The sequence below is a fragment of the Acipenser ruthenus genome, chromosome 1 (assembly GCF_902713425.1).
Source record: "Acipenser ruthenus chromosome 1, fAciRut3.2 maternal haplotype, whole genome shotgun sequence".
Classification (NCBI taxonomy): domain Eukaryota; kingdom Metazoa; phylum Chordata; class Actinopteri; order Acipenseriformes; family Acipenseridae; genus Acipenser; species Acipenser ruthenus.
Genome location: NC_081189.1, coordinates 78,413,487 through 78,436,609, shown reverse-complemented (window position 1 = coordinate 78,436,609; position 23,123 = coordinate 78,413,487). Strand labels below are relative to the sequence as shown.

The 23,123-nt window shown below is 36.1% G+C and overlaps 1 protein-coding gene across 28 annotated transcripts in view; it reads right to left on the bottom strand.

Moving 5' to 3' along the window:
• LOC117421380 (receptor-type tyrosine-protein phosphatase delta-like) overlaps positions 1–23,123 on the bottom strand; it is a 607,967-nt gene that overhangs the window by 180,792 nt on the left and 404,052 nt on the right. For 27 of the 28 annotated variants that reach the window (XM_059030127.1, XM_059030157.1, XM_059030132.1 and 24 more), the window contains one exon: positions 282–449. In XM_059030127.1, the coding sequence (XP_058886110.1) occupies positions 282–366 (85 nt within the window). In that variant the 5' untranslated portion in view covers positions 367–449. Of the gene's footprint in view, positions 1–281; positions 450–16,463; positions 16,548–23,123 lie in introns of those variants that run through there. The other variant, XM_059030152.1, reaches the window with a different exon arrangement.

The window sequence follows — 23,123 nt, the reverse complement described above, 5'->3', positions numbered from 1 at the left end:
CACCTGCACATCATTACCACTTTGCCACAGTACATTAAAAAATCAAAGCATCAGGTAAAAATGTAAATGCTTTCTAGCATTAGTAATGTATTTTGGACTTGCAGAAATGCCTACATTTCCAATAATCTGTCATAGAACCATTCTTCACATTTTATTGTGAGCCAACAATGGTTAACTGAAAAGGCAGCTTATTTGAAGCTCCCTTGTTTCTGCTAAATGAAGTTCATTGTGGCCAAGACCTCAGGAGGGAGTGTTATAGAACAATAAGAAGAAATACCTACTTTCACCATTTGCTAAGAGAAGGAAGCACAGGAGTACCACCACTGGCCTGGCTATGTGCATCATCCGACAGCTTGGCACCAGCATCTTTTTGCAGCCTTGTTCTCACTGGCTCATAGGCCACAGTGAGTCAGTCTGGTCTGAGTTCTCTGATGCAGTGTGTTCACAGCCTAGAAAAAAAACAAAGACATGTTGATCTTAACACAAATCTATTAATTTATTATGAAACACAGTGACTGCATGTCATTTTTTGGTGAGTGAGGTTTCATATTGAACCATGTATAATTTTATATCTGACAAAAAAAAAAAAAACATTAAATTGAGCTTCCTACAAAGTTTTAGATTTCCTAAACATATTTGGACCACTGTTATACACTGCGCATTATTTAGGATCCTTTTTTTATATTCAAATTTGTTTCTATAAATCTGAATACAATGAAGTTTATGTATGCATTAAACCAGAGGTGGACAAACAGCGGCTCGTGAGCTGCATGTGACTCCCAGCAGCTCAAGTGTGGCTCCCGATGAAAAGCTGTGTGACACACACTTTGCAGCCTCGAATGAACTGAAGAAAGAATAATAAATAAAAGCGAAAAGAAAAGAGAAAAGTAAAAATAAACAAGTTTATTATTTCTTCTCTCCCCTTCTCTCTTCAGTTTCTTTGAGCTTGCGTGTTCACTGAAAGGACATTTTGTCACTCGATGACCTTCGACACCGCACTCTGGTGCATGATTATTTCGACTGAACGCCGGATCTGCACCTGAAAATTAATTTCATAATTTTGAAGGACGTGCTTGATCGTTTCGTGGAGACAATGGCATTGAGCAAACCATCCACGAGTAATAAACAAAAGTATGAGCAAGAATGGAAAAAAGCTTGCTTTCACTGAAAACAGTGGTAAATCTCTGTGTCTCATCTGCAACAAATCGCTTACACACTGTAGTCTGTACAAGGCGAGCAGCCTCAAACACTATTATGAAAAAAAATCACAACAACTGTTCGTCAGAATATCCTCCTAGATCAGACTTGAGGAAAAATAAGCTAGCTTTTAAATCAAGCCTCAGCAGTCAGCAGATGCTCCTTTTGGTGTTCAGTAAATGAGCTGATGTAATGACTCAAGCAAGTTTTGTATTGCATGGAATGGAATATCGCTAATGCCAAACGTCCTTATTCAGATAAATTAATCATTTTATAAAATTGGAATGTTGGCGCTAGACTAGAGAATGCATGTTTAAATGTTATATTGCAGGTCTAAAATTAATATTATATTTACATATCTTGCGTCTCGTCATGAGCAGGTACAAAAGTATTTAATACGCGCAGCAGTCATACAAAAAAAATGCTTCTTTTTTTTTTTTTTAAACCCAGCATTCAGATCCTCAAGGGAAGAGCTTGTCCAAAAGAATCCTTACAAAAATGTGTCTTTTTATGTGGTGCTTTTAGTGAAATCAGGGCATCATATTTTGCTTCATAATAACTGAATATATTTTATTTAAAGTACATAATGCATACAGTATAAACAGAAATAATGGAAAAACACCATAGTGTTACATTTAAAGTTTAATACACTGTAGATCTACAGTACAATACAAATCACACAGCAACTGTAAGGCTCTGCCATGTTCTCTCTTGTTCTTGTGTATTTTGCTGCCATCAAGAGATAACTACTGTAGTACACAGAGTAAGTGCAAGATTCCGTTATAATGTTCGCGAGAATTAAAGAAAAATGTTTAAAACAATGCTAGTACTTAAAATGTCTCGCTTGCAAACATTTAATGTTTTACAGTATGTGTCTTGTGGCTCTCGGCCATTGGTAGTTTTTTTTTTTTAAGTTTTGGAAGTTTGGCCATCCTGGCATTAAACTGTTCTTTAGACGCTAACAACAGACTAGACTATTTTAAAAATCTAAATAAAATTTTGAAAAAACATGATTTAAATTACTGAAGAGTTAATGCATAGTGAATAAGTCTATTTAGAAATTTCAGAATATTTGTTTAATAACCATGTTTTAATTTTAAAGACCAAATCAACTGTTTTAAATGTTTAAAATAAATAGAACCATCTACTAGAATGTTTAGTGCTTCTAATCCAGGCTGACAATAATGAAAAAAGGTCAGGTTATGTCAGGTCTAATCCAAGGAAAATGCCTAGCTATATTATCACTGTCCCACTGATTCACCTCAGCCTCCAATCTCTGCACCATCTGTTGCATCAGCCTCTGGTTCTCAATTTCCCTACCCTCTGTCCTTTCAACCCCTCTAAGATATGCCTGCTGAGTCAGTGCCAACTAATTCAAAATGTAATGGATTTGTAAAGTTGATTAACATGAACAGGGTGAAACTAGGCCAGGACCACCAGGGCAGCTTCAGGGAACTGTCAGTCATCCTCCTTGAGACAGATTTATAATAGTCCTAGTGTAATTGGTAAATAACCATTGTGAAAGTTATGTACACATTTCACCTTTTCGTTGAGGTGTAAAAAAGGTATGAGACATGCTTTTATTAAATGCTGTATGCTTTTAATTGTAAAATAAATGCTTTTTTTGCGGTCTAATTACAAAGTACACAAATACAATAGTGCAACTAATAAAGCAAAACATTTTCCATATTATTATTATTATTATTATTATTATTATTATTATTATTATTATTATTTCTACGACTATGACTATTACCACTATTACTACTAATAATAATAATACCAAAACTATTATATAAGAACACCCAGTCCTAAATATGGTCAACTTTGCATTAGACATTCACTAGGCAACATGCTCCTTTCCATTTATAAGGTTTGAAAATATGTCCATCGTGAAGATAAAGAAGGCTCATTATTAATTACATTATTATTACATGTTTATCCCTCTGGGTCATGCAGAAATTGCCAGACAAGGACTTACTTGATCATCAAGGGCCTCAAATGTCCAGATTTTCCAGGGAAAATCCATTATCACAAAGTAATACAACATTCAGCTGAGAAATAATTCAGTTCATGAGCCCAGTAACTAAACCAAAGGAAAGCTTATTTGGTATATAGTGTGTGAGACTGAGGTCTACTGGGAAGATACGGTACCACTACAGGTTGTTTAATGAACTACAGCAACTATTCGTAAACATATCTCCAAATCTATTACCTTTATTCTGGCAGAATTTACATTTTTACTCTTAGGCCCGGACCAAATCAAAACTTTGACAACCCGCTAATTGCACTTAACAAAACTGTATTTAATAGCGTTTTCTTTTTATGAGTAGAAGAAATAAGGTACTTACAAAAAAAAAGAAAATGCTATTGAATACAGTTTTGTTAAGTGCGATTAGCGGTTTGTCTAAGTTTTGGTCCCAGCCTTAGTCATGTTTTAACTTCAACTTCAGTACATTACACTGTTTCAAAAGACATGCTGAAGAGATGCCTTTTGGCCTTAAATGATAGAAAAAGAAGTGTTTACTAATGCCCAGGAAGAAAAAGTATTGAGATTATTAGAACGCAGCACTTGTGCCCATATTGCATGCAGCCCCGATCCTTAAAATGGAGACACCATTATCATTTCACTGGAGGGGTCTTTGCAAATTGGCAGCATCACACCCGTATTGTACCAGGAGGAATTAAAAAAGAAAAATAAATACATGAATGAGGAGCCTGATTAGCTAGTTAAATTCCACTGAGGCACACATGTCCCTGTCTCTTTGCTCCCCCCTTAATGCTGCTACTTTAAATAACAGCAAAGACCAAGAGACATCAGTCTTGTCAGGCTCAATTTGTATCCTAGACAGCTATGCATGGCCACCTGTTTTATAATAGCTTCCTTTCTATCACTGAAGAAAAAAAATGGGTGAAAACGGCATAAAAACAGATGTGTTTTCTCTTTATTTCCATATAAGCAGTGCTTTGACACGAGATGCTGCATGTGACTAAAGGGGGACTGGTCTTGAAACTGGAAGGTCTATTTCTGCAACACCCAGACCTATATCGTGTCCCCAAATTATTGCTGAATGCATTTTATGATAACATGTCAGCTTCAATCTCGGAATACATTTTTCACACTCAGTTTTGTGCAATAGGTTTTACAGTCACAGCAATAATGCCTAAGCCCTTTTTCTCTGGTCTCTCTCTACTTGAGCTGACTATATTCACAAAACTCAACTACGCATTTTATTAAAACAGCATAACGTGAACCAGGTAAAATTTGATATCTTTCCCAGGGGTTTCAGGGTGATTAAGTCTTTCTCTTTTAAAGCCCCTCCAAAAATCACTGATGTTGACAACTGAAGCTGCCTTGCCACAGATTACTGTTCGGGCAGCATACTGGTTGGTCCCTGAAGACATGCCATTGTTTCCGTATCCCATATCCGCTCATTTTCTGACACGTCCAACGTCACAATAAAATGAACGCAAAGGCTGCAACCAGAAAAAGAACAACCATTTTCCGTGTTCATAGTATTCATAGTTCATCATTCTCACTGTTCTCACCCATGGTAAGAATGCAGGGATCTCTGAAGCAAATTCACAGCAGCACTATCATACTGTATAAAGCAATTTGAACAATTGTGAGATTTCAGAAAAGTCCAAGGGCTTAGTCATTACACTACAAAGGTAGGTGGCAGCCAAATCGTAGTTGACTTTATCAAATGAAGACAACTTCAAAGCAGAATATTAGACCTAGAATCCTGAGTGACCAACAATTAATTTACAATGTGTCACACCTCACTAAACTGTTTAATTAATGAATGTATGTATTTGCATTGATTGGTTATTAAATGCTATGTTTGTTTTATACTGCACTAAAGTATATTAAGCATACACAACATACTGTACTCAGTTAAAAAAAGGATAACATATTTTGGCATAATTCAAAACAGCCCCAGTGGACCAGTTGTCTTTTGAAAATAACCTTTTATACGAAAGCTGTTAGCAGTGCAAAGCTGCACTTTATTATTGATCAATTGCTGTTATTGAATTGCATGCTAATGCAAACAGAAAATTTGAATGATTCATGTTATATTAACATGTTGTGCTTTTACTACTACGACTACTACGACTACTACTAATAATAATAATAATAATAATAATAATAATAATAATAATAATTTCAAGTTTAAAATTGATTTTTATCAAACACTTTAATACAAATACAGTATATCAGAAGAGATGCTACATCATGTTATGATGACAATTCATTCAACAAGCATGAACTCAAAGGCTGAACTAAACACCATATTTTAAGGCTTAACAACATCCACAGATACTACAGAAATGTCACAAGAGGGTAATTACTATACAGACATTTCTACACAAATGCCAGTTTGGCCTCTTTGAAATGCACTGTTTGTAACTGCTAGCAATTGTTTTGGAGGAGTTGCATATTTTTGTCTTAAAACCCACAACATCCCTGAAGTCTGCACCTATCTGATATGTAAATATCCTGCTCTGGCTAGGTTAAATGAGCATTTCTCCCCACATTAACATGTAACGCTGTATCTCCAGATAGCTGGGTTGAATTAAAACAAACTCAATTTAATAAACAATGCACAATCACTTTGCTCAGTGATCTAAGTCTATTTACACACAGATGGGCAATCTGTGAAAGAACAGCATCCATTAGCTTGGAACTGTTAAGAGTTTTTGCACCTATGGCAAGCACGAAAATGAGGTAAGTCTAAATTGGGCTAGGTACTATGAGAGGTGCCATCATATTTGGTCATAAAAAAAGTTTATGCTTTTCATATTCTGACAGGCATTTGTTCAGATTTTTGCTGTATTGAGGTTTGTTTGGTTCAAATATTCTTTCCATAGAGATATCGCATTAATAGGAAAATGTGGTGTCATTGATGGGAATCTCACAGCCCAATAAGATCCTCTGACCCACAGCTGTCCCATTTGCTGAAACATTTTGAGCAAATACAATCAGCATGACACTGGCTGAGCATACATGGTAATCATTAGCAAATAATTGAAAACATAACTTCTATTTGTTTGTCATGGTCAAATAAAATTAGGGCTGTGTTCAAAGGTTCAAAGGTTTGAAGGTTTGTTTGCTAGCCAGGAATTCAAATGTAGTTTTAAACCTTTGAAGGTTTGTCAGGTGGCATTCACGCACTGTTTTTAATTATTTTTTTCTCTGTTAACAGAAACTGTTTGACAATGTGTGAATACTATAAGTCACACATTAAATGTCACTCACATCTTTTGATTTGTATAATGCATATTACGTAAACAAAAGTTGTTGTATTAAAATCCACTACCAAATCGTTATATGTAGCAAGTCTATATGGTGCCGCTGCCGTGTATTGGAGCAGGGTATAGTATGCCAAAGCACTGGGGGTACCTATAGCGGCTGTGGTGCTTCAGTAAAATATGTTCTGAATATCTAGTGTACAAGACAGTGTAAGAGAAGTGCTATGGTACAAGCATCCCCAGGGTCACTTGACAAGCGTAAGTTCATATTATTATTATTAGTAGTAGTCGTAGTCGTAGTGGTTGTAGTAGTATTTTTAGTGTAGTGTATTTTTTTCTTATTGAAATTATAAAAACATGATTACTGTTCTATATAACATATTTTTTAAACTACATGTGACTGTTTTATTCCAGCCATGAGTCAACTAACATCTTACTTCTTGTAGAACAATTCTACCACTTGAGCAATCTCTGTTAGCGTTCTCCCCCCAATTTTTGGATTTGCATCCGATAGGCATCCCTTCTCTTCTTGTAAAGCCTTGGCTGTCCTGGACATGTGGTAGGTAGCGCCAAACTCAGCAGTAGTCCTCTGTATAGGCCAAGACATTGGGACAGCTGTCAAAATATGAACTTGCTGACTTTGACTGATATTTGAATTACATTTTTCCTTCAGTTGGTTCATCATCTCTTGATATGCCTGAGCCTGCTCCTTGATTGTTTCACAGTCTTCCACATCTGTTTGTGAGAAAACCTTTCTTAGCTTTCTCTTCATTGCTTCGCCAACCTTCTTTATCTTCTGAGCTGCATACCTTTTGTGACAATTTCCTTCTTTTCAGTCCAGATTCTTGTATTGCCTTTAAGGCCTTGTTTATTCTGCTTTGAAAATTTCGTTGCTTTCAGGTTGTTTGCCTTGAACAGCATGAGGGCTGGATTATCTGGAACTAGACTCCTTGGATTCACTTTGTGTTGAAGGTGATGTCTGGTCTTGGTCAGGAGGACAATGGGCTAGCAACTTCATACAAGGGTAACATAACTTCTGGCCATAAACAAAGTTCAGCTTCTGGTGGTCTTTGATCTGCTTCTTTGTTAAGGTGCGACCTTTAGTGTGGCACACTCCATGATGCTTTGCAAATGGGTCACAACATGCTTTGATGTCTTTAACATCAAGAAAGCCATTGGAAGTACTTGCCATTTGTGCAACAAATTGTCTTCAATATAAAATAGACTGCAAAACTGCAAGAATTTGAGGTACAAACATTTAATGTCAAGAACTGATAAGTATAGCATATAAATGTTTTTTTGGAAGAGTACCAGGTTTAAGGACACACCTTAGTTGAGTCATTGTTGAGTTTTCTTGTTTTTCACTTTATGAACAGCACATTTCAGTATTGATCTGTTCACCTGTGCTACACTTTAGTCACATGTGTTAATAGCCCAAATTGGTTAATTAATTAACATGAATCTGTTACAGCTGCACCAGTTCACTGCAGCTTCAATTCAACAGGTGAGTATACTCGATTACAACTAAATATTATTGTTTAATTGTATTAGGTGTGTAATCGCTTCACTTAGAAGATTCACCTGACACTCTGTATTCAACTCTGTGCTGTGCCTCAACCAACGGCAGGCACAAAATGAAACTTGCAGGAAATATAGATAAGGGTCTAGGCTACAATCTATCAAACTGACAAAAATCCAAGATTACGCAATTTGACCTGGGTGAGGTCAAAGGTCACAGAATCACACAACTTTTTTATCTTACACTTCACAGGAACTTCCATAAACTACCTTTCTGTGTCAATTATGGACAAAGTTATGACCATGGAAGGTTGGGTGGGGGGTCCAAAATGGCTCAACTTTGATGAGCTGTATCTCATGAACGGGATGCCATCAGGCCTAAAATTGTTATCCAAATCAAAGGAGGTTGAGGTTTTTGGTGATTGATTACATATGGGATGACCCTTTAAATTAATTACTGTAAGCAACTAAAGCTATAATAAAGTCGATTTTTTAAAAATAAATAACAAGTACAGGTTTATCCTCCTCTCTCCAAAACAAACCACCCACACATATGGCTTCCACACACTCAACAAAACTAGGACAATCAGATTGAAGTAGCAATTGTATTATGTTTTTTTTTTTGAAAGCCTATATCCATGGTTTCTGGTTGATTTACTTCAATTCAACACATTGAATTTACAGCCACTCAAATTGCTATGTACTACAACTACTCTGCTAGCTTGTTGCATTTTCAGTAGAACAGTATATAGCTTAAACAAGGCAGCTTGTGGTACATTTTCAGTCCTTTCTGAGCAACACTAAATAATAAATTACCTTTTATGAACTTGACATTGTACATGTTCTGGTCTCAATGGTCTAATTTAGAACATATTCATTATTATTATTATTATTTTACCTCTCTAGCTGTCTCTTATCAGCACCATCAATTATTGGCACCAATCAATATGTTACATAAGACCTAATGAATGTGCCAACTGCATTACTGTAGCCAACTCCAAACAGGCCTAATTTAATGCCATGGGCTAATGGAATAACATTTACCACTAAAAAACACAGCAGGAATAGACAACCAAATTAAGATACATACTGATTTTATTCATATGAACAGTTCTGTTACTTTACAATCTACAGTGCTTTCACTTTTGCGTAAATACACATCAGTACTGTAGCTTCCTCCTCTCAATACAAGCTTCCTATTTTCTGACTCTTACCGTGGCAACTATTCTTACAGCTGCTTCGTTCAATAAAAGTCTTCAATGCAACGTCTGCCATCATATAGAATTACTGCACAGAACACCCCTCGGGAAGCAAGCAAAGTATTCTCTTAGATGAAGTGTTCTTTAAGACAGAGTTGACCATTACACATTATTAATCAATACATAAATAAATACATATTACATGTCACATGTACATCAACATATGAAATGAATAGAATAAGTAAGAGAAAAGCAATAGGCAAGTGTATGTTAATAAACTATAATAATAAAGTAACAGACAAAATAACATTAATAAACTAACTGTCAAACTAAATTAACACAGCACCCCTACACACGTTAAAAAATGCAGCAGCAGCTCTAGATTAATTATAAATACCTGTACAGGAGCAATATTCAAGACATTCAAGGTACACATTTATTTAACAGAATGGTGAAGCAACTCACCAGAACGGAAAACACCAAATTGCTCGGCGACTTGTGTCTGATTCAGGTTTTTTTCTGGAGCTCGAACAATGTCCAACTTTTTGTAGCAAGAGAAACAAGGCATGTTTCGTCGTTTGTTTACATGCCGTTTTGTAGCAATGAGGTTCACTCATAGAAATCAGAATGCAAAACGAGACAATGAAATGAAAGCGGTTCTGGAAAGATGTAATAAACCAATCAGTGTGCCTCAAGACAGTCTCGCAATGACAAGTCACATTTGAAAAGATTGAATAAACCATTTGGATTTAAATTTGATGACAATGAGTTATCATCAAGTTACAAAACAGTACTGTATCAGTTGTGAACGAATTGCTAGCGGTGCCAAAAAGGAATGATTTTAAGGGAAGTTCTTGTTCCTTTAGGAGCATTTACAGTGGGAAAAATAATTTACACCACACGAGTGTTAGGCGAACCTGAAAAGGCAACAGCAATCATTTTTTGTAACTTTTGTGCACTTCTACTGACCTATCACACAACACCCCATTCAAAATGAAAATGTGCACTGGTAAATTAAGCATTAGATGACTTCAATTCCCATTTAAATGAAGTTTATGTGATTTTTGAACCCCACCCAAATATGAGATTACTATACTGTGCTGTATATCCAGGGATATTCTTACAAGAGGAAAAAAAACAAAAAACACGCAAAAGTCTAACCTCCTAAACTGAAAATCAATAGATACAGATTCCAGAGAGAATAGTACAGCATGTCAGCCGCAAAATACCAGCCTCATTAAGAGATCATTCTCTCACATTAATACTGCCTATGAGACTTGTGTTAATTACTGTCAATGTTATTGTTTTTTTTTCATGATGTAACTTATTGAATATGCAGCTTATTATTATCATCATTATGATATGTGTCAATTATCTCCCTCTGAATTTCAATCCCATATATTATTTTATCCTCTATAATGTTAAATGTAACCGCAGTTATACAATAATAATAGCATCTCTCCCAACAATGCAAGTTCTTTTAGGATAAAAATGCAGAAATGGACATGAAAGACATAAAGCAAAGCTTTAGGCATACAGTCTTATGAAAGGGCAATGCTATAATTAAAATGCCAAGTGTCTGCTATTAGTATCTAAATGCCAATTTGGGGTGATATACCCTTAGCTAAACTTGCATTATATTTATGAAAAGCATATCATTTCTGTTGGAGTTTTCTTCCTTCAGTTACAACATAGGAAATAACATACCTGGCGTTGCATGGTAAATTATACCTCCTACAGGCAACTGATGGCTTTTATCACAATGTTTCCCTCAGCAGTGCCATGTAATATCCCTACCATTACAATGTGTTCTGCTTTACAAAAAAATATCTAGGAAATCTATTTTAGGAAATTGTTGGAATTGCCTGGCGGTGGGAAGGGTGGGTGCTAAAAGGAGCTCATAAGCATGCACAACATCTGTGCTCACGTCAATTAAATTAGAAGTATGAATTTTAAAAAAAAGACAAACTGAGCAGGGCTGTAGATATAGCAAATTACTGGTGGTACTCTACATATAAATGTAAAGTCACTTAATAGGGCGTTGGGCCACTATGGTATCCCGCTCTGTGGAGTTCTTGGCGGACCGTTTTTGATGAAACTGGCTGCTCGCGCCCTAGGTTGAAATTTGCAGTCAATTGCTCAGCAGTTGCTTGCCTGCTTTGCCTTGCTCTTTGAATTAATGCACGGACATCACGATCCTGGAGTATGCGCTTCCGCCCACTGTTGCCCTTTGCTGATGATGTCTTTCCCTCAGAGTTCCATGCTAACATTACCTTAGACACCGTTGCTCGTGAAACATCAGCAGGTTGAGCTGTCTTTGTCACTGAAGCTCCTGCCAAACGCGCCCCAACAATCACCCCTCTTTCAAAGTCACTGAGGTCTCCTCTTGCAGCCATGCTAGCCTTAATTATAGGCAACCAGGCCTGTCCAGCATTTTTATACATGACCCTAAGCATGCTGGGATGTTATTTGCTTAATTAAAGCATGAGCCACACCTGTGTGGAAGCCCTTGCTTTCAATATACTTGGTGTCCCTCATTTACCCATTTTTTTGTCCACTACCTGTAAGTCTTATCCAATCTAAATGCCACTTTCACACTGAGGGAAAGTCACTGACCTCTTGATGCTGTATCCCTGGCATGAGCTACAGGACAGCAATGCAAACTAAAGCTGCGTGACAACAGCTAATTTCCTTGACAATGATTTCCTTGATTAGAAGATCATTAAAATGAATGGGCTAAAGCATGAAGAGTGGTCAGGAAGGAAATAGTTACAGTGGTATTCTAACTTTCGACCTTTAAAGTACTTCCCCTTCTTATATGAGCAGATATCAGGAAAAAAAAGCATTGCAATGCCAAAAACAAAATGTTATATTTGTACTGAGCTACCCCTAGGTCTTTTAAAGATACAATTGTCTGTGAAAGCCACACATATCAGTGGAATCAAACACAAAGTGCTTTAAAAGCATGAAAATACCATGTGTTTCCAAATAAAGAAAAATGGCTCCTTTTTATGGGATTTATTCACAATAAGTGTAACTTTCAACTGGATGATTCACTGCTCATTAGTCAAACCACAAATTGTTCTGCAGCACTGCAAATAAAGCAGTGTATTGCATAATGGAATCCTCCTAGAAACCAAAATTACCACCTGCCTGAAATATATGTATACTGTATTAATTTAGAGCTTCACCATAGAGTGTAACACAGCATACAATGCCCAGTATCTCAATTTTCAGCAAAATAATCAGATACAATAATCCAAACAGATGTGCCACGCACACATCACCATCTTGATCAGCCATAAGCAACATCAGTATCAAAGTCATTAGGGACAATTCAGTATCATGTGCTCACTCTCTCTTAATGAGGTCAAGAAAGATGTTTTAAGAAAATGACATGACAATAAATAGTTTGATTTGAGAATTTGTTTTACTCAAACACTGCCTATGACACTGACATCTCTGGTGGTATTACCCATGGCGTAGAATTAGCCATTTGTTGTACCAGGTGAAAGAAAAAAGTTACATACAGCACATTAGCACACATATGTCCAGGAGTTATGTTTTTTTATTTATGACTGTCATCAAAGAAGAATTCCCACAGCCATTGTCCATTAAGACTTTATTAGAGCGAGCAAAGATCTTCTCTTACGAGTGCAATAATGAAGAATATTGTTCTCCTGGCAGGTTTTTTTTTTGGCTGCTCTCCATGAGCTGATGTGCCATTAAAGAAGATACAGCTCGGGATCTTGGGAATAAAGTCTTTATAATTACTCATTTAAAGATTGTAATAGAGCATTTCATTAAGAAGCTGGCAATATATTCCAGCAATATAGTACTTCAAGAGACTTGCCGTTAACAATAGGCACTTTTGTTTCTTGGAACATCATCAATAGCCACTTCAACTTTATAAAATACTGTCCTCTTTGGAAAGTACACAAGAAGATACAAAAATAAAAAAGTGAAAACTGTTATATCCTTTTAAGTTCTACCATCTCAAGTAAATCTGTGGTTTAGTGGGGAAAAAACACTCCCCAAGGTTACCTATTTGCATAAAGAACAAAAACAAACAGTACTACAGTGAACTTGTCTGTGCAAACTTTCTGTATTACAACATTCTTTGGCAAAGAAGTTTAGAAGCTGCACACAAAACATAATAGGTTTAATTAGAGTTCAATGACATTTTAAGTAGTCAGCCTGCCTGTAAAATGAAAAGAGCATGTGTGGGATCCATCTCTTTATAACTGTGAAGTGTGAGATTATTTCTAAACACATGTTCACTTTTCTCTTTCCAACACTCCACTGATAAAATACAGATTTTGTTTAACAAAATAAATGCTATCCGTGATCGTAGTCAAATATGAATAAGAAACCTTATCAGAGAACATGTTTGTTACCTATTGTTATTTGTATTTTTGAGTGATACAGTGTATGTCCAGTTTGTTCCTGAACAATCACATATGATTTTATGCCTGATGTACAGAAGATTCTTCTGATTCTTTAGCAATAGAATCCCTCAAGGGGACTGGAGGACATCACAAAGTCACTGTCCATTTAATATTTTCTAAACTGAGTGTCATTCAAGAGCAAGGACAAACGTCTTCAGAAGAATATACAGGAATGTCTGAAGGAAGTTTATAATTAACACAAAGACTATTCACAATGAGTTCTGACAAGTGATATGTATGTATTCACCATTACTGATCAACATTCTGCTGTTTAGAATACGTTGTCTAAAAACGTAAACCCAAGTTTAATTTTGTGTATATTAAACTAGCCTGTGTAATGCTTGTACAATCCATGACTGTCTTTTTCTACAGTAGCCACATGAAGGAGGAATCTTTCTGCTCCACTATTACCAGCTTCCCAACCAAAGCCCTACTAATTAGTTCTATCTGATTTTGTTACCCCAAAAGCTGTGCTGCAGAATGAAATGTAGAGCTGCATCAATTGAAAGAGCTACCCTTATCCTAATCCTTCACTGTAAACCTCTCCGACTGAATAACTATTCCTCTTTGGTATTATAATGATCTGGGCACTAATACAAGAGGTATCAAAAGCTTTAATGTAGTCACACATATACATGACTCTGCAAGTCACCTTGGCTAAAGGCGTCTGCTAAATAATAATAATAATAATAATAATAATAATAATAATAATAATAATAATAATAATAATGACAGATGTTACAAAAATACAGAATATGCAAGATGATGCATAATCCCTGATGGAAGAAAGAACTTAATTGTGTATGATGAACTTTGTAGAGGTCACCATCAGTGATCTTGTGGATAAATTATATAATCTCATACTATTTCAGTTTGCAAGTAATATTAAAATTGTGATGAAACAGTACAATGGCAAAGACACAGCTATTTTTCTTTGAAATAAAGCTATACTGTATGTTGTATATTTTCCAGTATGTCATGCCCTGTTGATTTTGATTAACTTTTTTTGGCTATCAGGTTTATGGCACTCGCTCCATGTAGCCTGCACAAACTACAAAATAGTGCTTCTGAAGTAATGGATTATTGGATAAAGGATACTGTGACCTAAATGAATGAAACTAATGACCAGCAGCAACTCATGACTGCGGATTAGAGCGAACAAAAGGGAAGACACAGATGGTGAAATATATGACACATTATCCTTAGTATCATATCCAATTTGTGTGGTCTTGCCAAAAAAATACACAATCTAAGCATTCCAGTGACTACACACAGCAAAACTGAAAGATATGAATATTCTTGTACTGTTTCCAATAACTATTTGTATTATAATAGGTCAGCATAAACAATAAAAGTACAGAATGACTTCTACCAGCAATTAATAGAAATATTGAAGGTATTTATTCTGAACAAGGAATAAGAATCTTAAATACAAACACTTACTGAAATTAGGAAGGCATGTGTTTGTTCACATTGCCCTCAGGCTAACCACAAGCATGTACCTTATGCATAAACGACAATAAACTGAGCATGCAAAAATCACAAAAGAAAACGTGGAACCAATTAAACCGGTGTGCTAAATCATGGTAATATAAACAAAATCAATAGCAGTTTCACTCTTCTTGCTAAATACATAACTCATATATACAGTATCTACATATTTATTATACCATAACTCAAGATAACAGATTAACGACAAACATTTAGTGAACCACTTTTTATTAAAACAAAAAGTAAAATACACAATTTCTAGTAATTTAACAAATAATCTTTATAAAAAATATATTTAATTTAAAGCATGTGTTCACAACAATAGTATTGGTACCCCTGTCCTGTTTTAGTGTTTTAGCCCATTCTGTCTTGCATATTTCCTTCATCTCAGACAGATTGGATATGCAATGCATGGCTACAGCTTTTTTCAGATCAGTATTTCTATTGGATTGAGAGCTGGTGAACTTGTATCTTTGTTTTCTTCAAGAATTCCAGAGTTGACTTAGCCATAAGCTTTTGGCTGTTGTTGTGTTGGAAGATAAACTGTTTACCAATCAGCCTACGAGCAGATGGTATCATTGTACTTTGTAGAATGTGTTGTACATGGCTGCATTCATTCAATCTTCAGTCACATGTCTTCAGTCCCTGAACTGCTGAAACACCCCCTATCATGATTGAACCACCTCCATGTTTAACTGTAGGTACAAGGTTTTCTTCATGAAGGCTTTCCCTTTTTTCTCCAAATATACTGTGATCCATTTTGGGGGAATAGTTATATTTTAGTATCACTGGACCAGAGAGGATTGTTTTATTTTTATTTTTTTAAAGTGGTTTGCAGCGAAATTGTTTGTTAAACTACCAGAAATTGTGTATTTTGGTCTTTGTCATATGTCATAGGCTAATGTTCACTAAATGAATGTAACATGTTTTCTTGATTTATCTTATGTGTAGGATCGATACTTGTGTCTGCGACTATATTTATATATATACATATATATGTAAATCCATTTATACAAAGTCTCCCAGCTTTCTTGAAAATATCTGCGTTTCCCTTGTTTTTCTTTTGTATTTGTTATGCTCTCATTAGTATCTAAACCTAGTAAGACACAGCGTCCATAACTTCTGGCAGATTCTACTGTACTTGCTGAAGCGGTTTTCTCCCACTGCTAATTAAAAAAAAAAAAATAGCCAGCTAACAATTTAATCCTGAGGGCTACAGAGAAACATACCGTCTTTAAATTGGGACTTTAGTGAAGACCGCGTGTGTACGTGAGTACATTAATTACTGCAGATGGTAGCCAGACAGCATTTTTGTAAATAGCAACACATGTAATGTACAATAAAAGAAACATTTTACTTGTGTCATCAGTGTCAATTTCAGGTGTAGCTTCATGGTCAGCAAGGTGACACAGCTGAGAAGATTTTTTCCTTTGTCATCCCGTCTGGTGCTGTCAAGTGTCTGATTGATCGTCTGTATGAACGTTTACGAAGGTGCTTTGTTAAAAAAAGATGTAAATCTAAATTTATAACAGTGTTTATTTTTTTAGCAAAATAAAATCTTAGCCTATCTTTAGGGACCCCAACTGTTGTTGTTGTTGATTCCAACTTAGGCACTTCACATAAGAATAGTAAGTTTACATCAGGACTAGCAAGTTTCAAAAGGTACTAGTCCTTTGGACTAGTAGCACAATATTGTTAGTTTCTAACCCTATATATATATATATATATATATATATATATATATATATATATAATCTCCCACTATTTCTCATGATTACAGTACATGGGACATGTAATGTGAAAAAGTATACCTCTGTGCATTCTGCTAAATATAATATTATAATGTGCATTATAGTTTTCCATTACTACTCTTAAATTGGGATTTTCAACAGTTACATTTATTGTTACTATAAATGCACAACAAAAATGAATGTGTTCATTTTCATGTGGTATACATGTAAAGCTTACAGGAATCCTATACATTGCTATACTGCCATGTATACTACCCTCTACTGTATGTATGTACTATACACGTTTACATATACAGCAATCAGCTTATTGCTGTACAGATAAAAATATAGATATTAACTGTATATGTACAGTACTGTTATTTATGTAAACATACAGATGGAACCATCTGCTTTGATTGTATTGAAATAAACAGCTGGGCTCATACTAAATTTCTTTACTTGTTCAAAGAAATCATTTTAGTCTCCATTATACAGAAAGCAGTTTGCTGTTTTTCCATTCTGAGCTTCAACCATCTGCCTCTTTATAGTATTATTAATAATATAAATGCTTACTTGTCTATTTTGCTCATGTTCAAACTGATTCAAACTGTTCAAAGGTTTGAGAGCTGGCACAATTGAAATATTATTAGAGATAATCTTGACATTTGCTGATAAAAGTGAATGGCTGTCATTTTTAAGTTGGTGGATATCACTCTTTTGTGATTGCAAGGGTCCAGTTGAAAACATGAAAAATAAAACTAGGACCACCTGATTAAGTGTTCTGGTGATTACAGAGTATATATTTTGTGCAAAATGAGAATTTAATCTGGTATCAAAAAATGAGCCCCCAGAGAGCGAGATATTAAGCACTTTTAAAGTGATTCTTGTGTGATGGTGAGATGTCTACTGATGCACTTGACTCCAGCTCATCAAACAAGTCTGAGTCCTGACTCAGTACAATCATGGTTCTGCTCTTTGTATCTAAGATCTACAGCGGAAACCTCTTATCTCGATTTTTGCTGTGAAAAAAGTGGGGCCAGCGGCATTCAGATACAAGATACTTGCAAAAAAACATCAGTGATTGCCAATAGAATGAAACTACATCATTATCTAATTACAGCCTGTTAGATACCATTTCCAACTTCAGTGTGAATCATGGTCTCCTCATAGAGGGTCATCATTTCCTCTCCGAGGCCAAAACTGCATAATATAATAGCAGAATGAAATATATTCAGATTAGAAAGGTGTCACATTACTTCCTATGAAATGATAAATTTGTGGTTATAAAGTCCATTATTCTTTTGTGGCTGCCTTCACACGTACTTGCTGCTGGTGTGCTTGCCACTTCATCCTAACACATGGCAAGGGAAGAAGAATTTGCACCTCCGGGGCAGCTAGTCTCAGAGTCAAATCTCTTTCAGAATGAACGCTGGCCATTCTCCATCTGCCTGCATACCAGCATGGTGTACAGAGGACACTGCTGTTGTGCGCTTTGTTAGCTAGGATGTTGACAGAAAGCACCTGTCTGCTGCTTTGTGGTTCTTAACAGAGACAGATTGAGGAGGGGCAGTTGCCCTTGAAACACTGGCCGAAAGAAGCCAAAGACTAGGGTTTTCTTTTGCTAATGAGGTTAACTGTTAAAAAAGAATGTTTGAAAAGCAATTCATCACTCAATCAACAATAGATTATTTCAACATTTGGCAGAAACACCAAACATTATTATCATCCATCTGGATTTTTGCATTATTGACTTGTCAAACACAGAATTAATAATAGGCAACTACGGACACAACCCTGCAGTTGTACTCTCAAATGTGTGTCACTCCAAGCATGACAGATACGTCACTGTTGGGCTGTTGAAGTATAACTAAATTCTGTCCAATCAGCATCCATTTCTAATTAACACCTATTCATCAATTCATGGTGAATTGTGTTATCTATGAAATTCCATCCCACTTCAGTGAGTTTTGGTATCTGTTATGAAATAAGCTGAAAAAAAGTTATATAGATATAACAAAAGGAAGAATGAATCCTGTCAGATAAAATCATGCTGTATTGGCATTCTTGACAATAGCAGTTAACCACTTCATGCTGATCAAAGTTTTGCTTTTACAAGAGATGGGAAGCTTACATCATGTGTGTAGTACAACAGCACAAGTTACATTGCTCCTTTGAAGGAGTCAAGCGGTGAAACAGTGTGGCTATTTTTTTTTTAAATGGGGTAATTAGTTTTGAGAGTTCAGGCATGGTTTAATAGGATTGGGGGACAATTAAAGATGAAGTAATGTGAATTATGCAGTAAATGTAATAATGGTACATTCAAGATATAAGCCAGTGTTCACAAAAGTAGATGATTTAGTATTTTAAAGTTTACATTACTGGCTGATGATTGTAATTTATTAAAAAAAAAACAAAAAAAAAAAAACACTCATCTTCAAAACAATTTTTATACCACAATGCTTGAATACACAATAAGCAGTATGTCTGTTAAGCGGTGACAATAGCTGGAGGCTCCCGAGTGGAGCATCCAGTAAAGGAGCTCCGCGCGGAGTGCAGGATGTGCCCTATAGCCTGGAGATCGCAGGTTCGAGTCCAGGCTATGTCACAGCCGACCGTGACCAGGAGTTCCTAGGAGGCGGCGCACAATTAGCTGAGCGCTGCCCGGGTAGGGAGGGCTTAGGTCGGCAGGGGAATCCACGGCTCACCGCGCATCAGTGACCCCTGTGGCCGATAGGGCACCTGTGGCTCTGCAGTGGAGCCGCCAGATCTGTGTTGTCCTCCGGCACTATAGGTCTGGTGGCATTGCTGTGGATCTGCAGTGCGAAAAATGATGGCTTGGCAGGAGCACGTTTCGGAGGACGCGTGTTCCATCCTCTGTTTCCCGAGTCGGCAGGGGGGTTGCGAGCGGTGAGCCGAGGATACAGATAATAATTGGGCATGCTAAATTGGGGCGAAAACCGGGGTAAAATAATTGGCGACGACTAAATTAAAAAAAAAAAAAAAAAAAAAAAAAAGTGGTGACAATAAGCCATCACAAAGCATTGTATTAAACAGCTTACTAAAATGACCTACTTTTCTACACATCCAGCATTGTGATCTCCCCAAAAATGTCCTTATAATAATGCATACACATTTTAAACATTTCAGAATGCTAAATGCTATAAATTAAAAAATATTAAATATTCTTATAAATATGCGTGCAGCATATAGGCCTAACAGTTTCAGAAAGGAAGCAAGATTTGTGAAACAGAACTGATTTGAAATTCAGCAATAACAAGCTGTGCTTCTTAATCATTTGGTGGACATCCTCAAAAAAAAAAGAACATTCTGTAGCCGCTAACTAATTCCTTTACCCCAGGCAGAAACAAAATCACCCAGTGTATTCAAACCAAGACAACCAGAGGTTTATAAAAGATACAAAGAAAGTCCTTTGGGACCACAGCAATGAAGGGAGAACCACTGTTGTCTAGATATTTACATGATCTATTGGTCCCCCCTAATGGGTTTCACTGATTTGGTAAACACGCTGGCTTCCCCTTTTCTGACATTCTGAATAGTACCCTACTATTCTAAGACACAAAATTACTATTTATGTAACCAAGGCAGCTGCTCTGCATGTCTCGGCCCAGGACAAATGTTATAGTTAAATAGAAGTCACTCTTTTTCAACTGCTCTTTGTTTACTGTAGATATTGTAGAAATCGTAGAATACCTAAAGGATTACTGGTATATTTGATTTCTAACCTGCAGCCCAATCTGATTTCATCTTTTTACATGTATTTCTCCTTGCTCCTGCTGTGCTTTTTTTACAACTTTTCCTGTCTGTGTTTTATTTTTGTTTGCTTTTTCTGTAAACAAATGTTCACAATGTAGACTAGCTAAAATGGATTAGGGTTAGAAACTAACAAAATGGTGGTACTAGTACCTTTTGAAACTTGCTAGTCCTTATGTAAACTTACTAGTCCTTATGTGAAGTTCCTGAGTCAGAATCAACAACAGCTTTTGGGGTCCCTAAATTATTTCTATAGGTTTTCCCCACATTCAATCCTTTTGCCTCATCCAGGTCACACATCCATTCTAAATCAGAATACGGTATTGCATGCTTTGCTTTAGCTTTAAATCACAGAGGTGTTTATGGTGTGTACTAATTGTTACACTTTTAATGTGCCTTGTTTGTATGCTATGTTATAATGCACTCCATTAGTACATGACATGGTATCATAATACATGATGTGCCTTGTTTGTATGCTATGTTATAATGCACTCCATTAGTACACTACATGGTATCATAATATATGATGTGCCTTGTTTGTATGCTATGTTATAATGCACTCCATTAGTACATTACATGGTATCATAATACATGATGTGCCTTGTTTGTATGCTATGTTATAATGCACTCCATTAGTACATTACATGGTATCATAATATATGATGTGCCTTGTTTGTATGCTATGTTATAATGCACTCCATTAGTACATTACATGGTATCATAATACATGATGTGCCTTGTTTGTATGTGATGTTATAATGCACTCCATTAGTACACTACATGGTATCATAATACATGATGTGCCTTGTTTGTATGTGATGTTATAATGCACTCCATTAGTACACTACATGGTATCATAATACATGATGTGCCTTGTTTGGCAGTATTTGCCTTCATCAGTTTCACAGGTATAATGATTACTGATATTTCATGAGCTTTAAAATTGACTATCTTAAAGGTAGACGACCCAGTCACAAAATGTGCCACTCTGGCTTTTGTCATACTGGACACAAACCTTGCAGTACATCTTATTTTCTTAAGCCATAGACTTACTTTTCCCCCCCCCCCAATTATCTATTTTTAACAGTGCAGAAATTACAGTACAAATGAGGGGCATACTGGAAAGGAACATGATAACAAAGAACAAGAAATACAATAGACATTACCAGGGGTTGATATATTCAGATTACATTAATGACATTCATCTCCCAAACACAACATGAAGAAATTGTAAACTGTTTAACCTCATTAAACAAGGAGGTATTGGGTCATCAAATCATGTGACTTACATGATAGTTTAGAATTTACCATTTTTAGAGATTTTACATAAAGTTTTATGTCAAGGCTATGACCAAAGGCTTCAAGCTTCCCCATTTATATTTGTGAATAAAATATTTTGCTAACAATAGAATAAGATTTACAATAAATAAAATGTCACTATTACAGGTTGCATTAAAATACCACATAATGTCATCATACATTTGAAAATGTGGTAGTTCTGAAATTTTTATAGACAACCAGGTATGAATTCCATTCCAAAACTGTTTAGTATGAGGTCAGGAATAAAATATGTGTTCTAAAGATTCAATAATAGATAGACAAAATACACAAGAGTTATTTTCAAAATTAAATCTTTTATGAAGAAATTCACTGCATGGATATAAAGTGGGTTTCTTTAGCTTTTGGTGGAATTGGACAGGTTAAATAGAAGGTTCTTGATTTTCTAAGCCTTAAATGATCCGTGATGTCATTCTTGTACTTTGATTTGAAATCATTAAATATGGGCATATTTAGAGCATCATGAAGCCATTTGTTATTTCATTTATTATTTAAAAAGCAAACCACTAATCAATAACGTTGGGTAAGTAGGATTAACTTCATAATACTGAAGTGAACCTCTAATGAGGCCTTTGACACTGTCCTCCCTCGCTGACCTGGGACTCTCCGGCACTGCTCTCTTTTTTTTTTTTTTATGAATTTAGTAGTCGCCAATTGATTTTACCCCGTTTTTCTCTCAATTTGAAATAGACAATTGTAGTTTAGACTCAGCTCACCGCTACCACCCCCACACTGACACGGGACCGGCGAAGACGAACACACGCTGTCCTCCGAAACGTGTGCCGTCAGCTGACCTCTTCTTTTCACTCTGCAGGCCCGTCATGACTGTTTTGTAAGCAATATGAATGCTTGTTCACCACTGCTACGCCCCGTTAGAAAATGGACTTTTCCTGCATTTTCTAAATGCAAGCCTGTGAACAGGAGAGTATATCTACACTTTTTTAAAGCAGTTGCCCACAAGACTACTGAGACAAAGACATCAACTAGTCCTCACCAGTTTTAATTTGCCTGGGACGAACGTTAGTCTCTAACCCTGTTGAAGAACACTGACACAAAATGACACTTCACCACTTTGTTTGCAGATAGCTAGAAAAATGAAACTGACACAGCCCTGACACGGTTGAACTGGCTGAACAGGCATGCCAAGGTCAGAAGGCTCATAATGGGTTTTCTTTTCT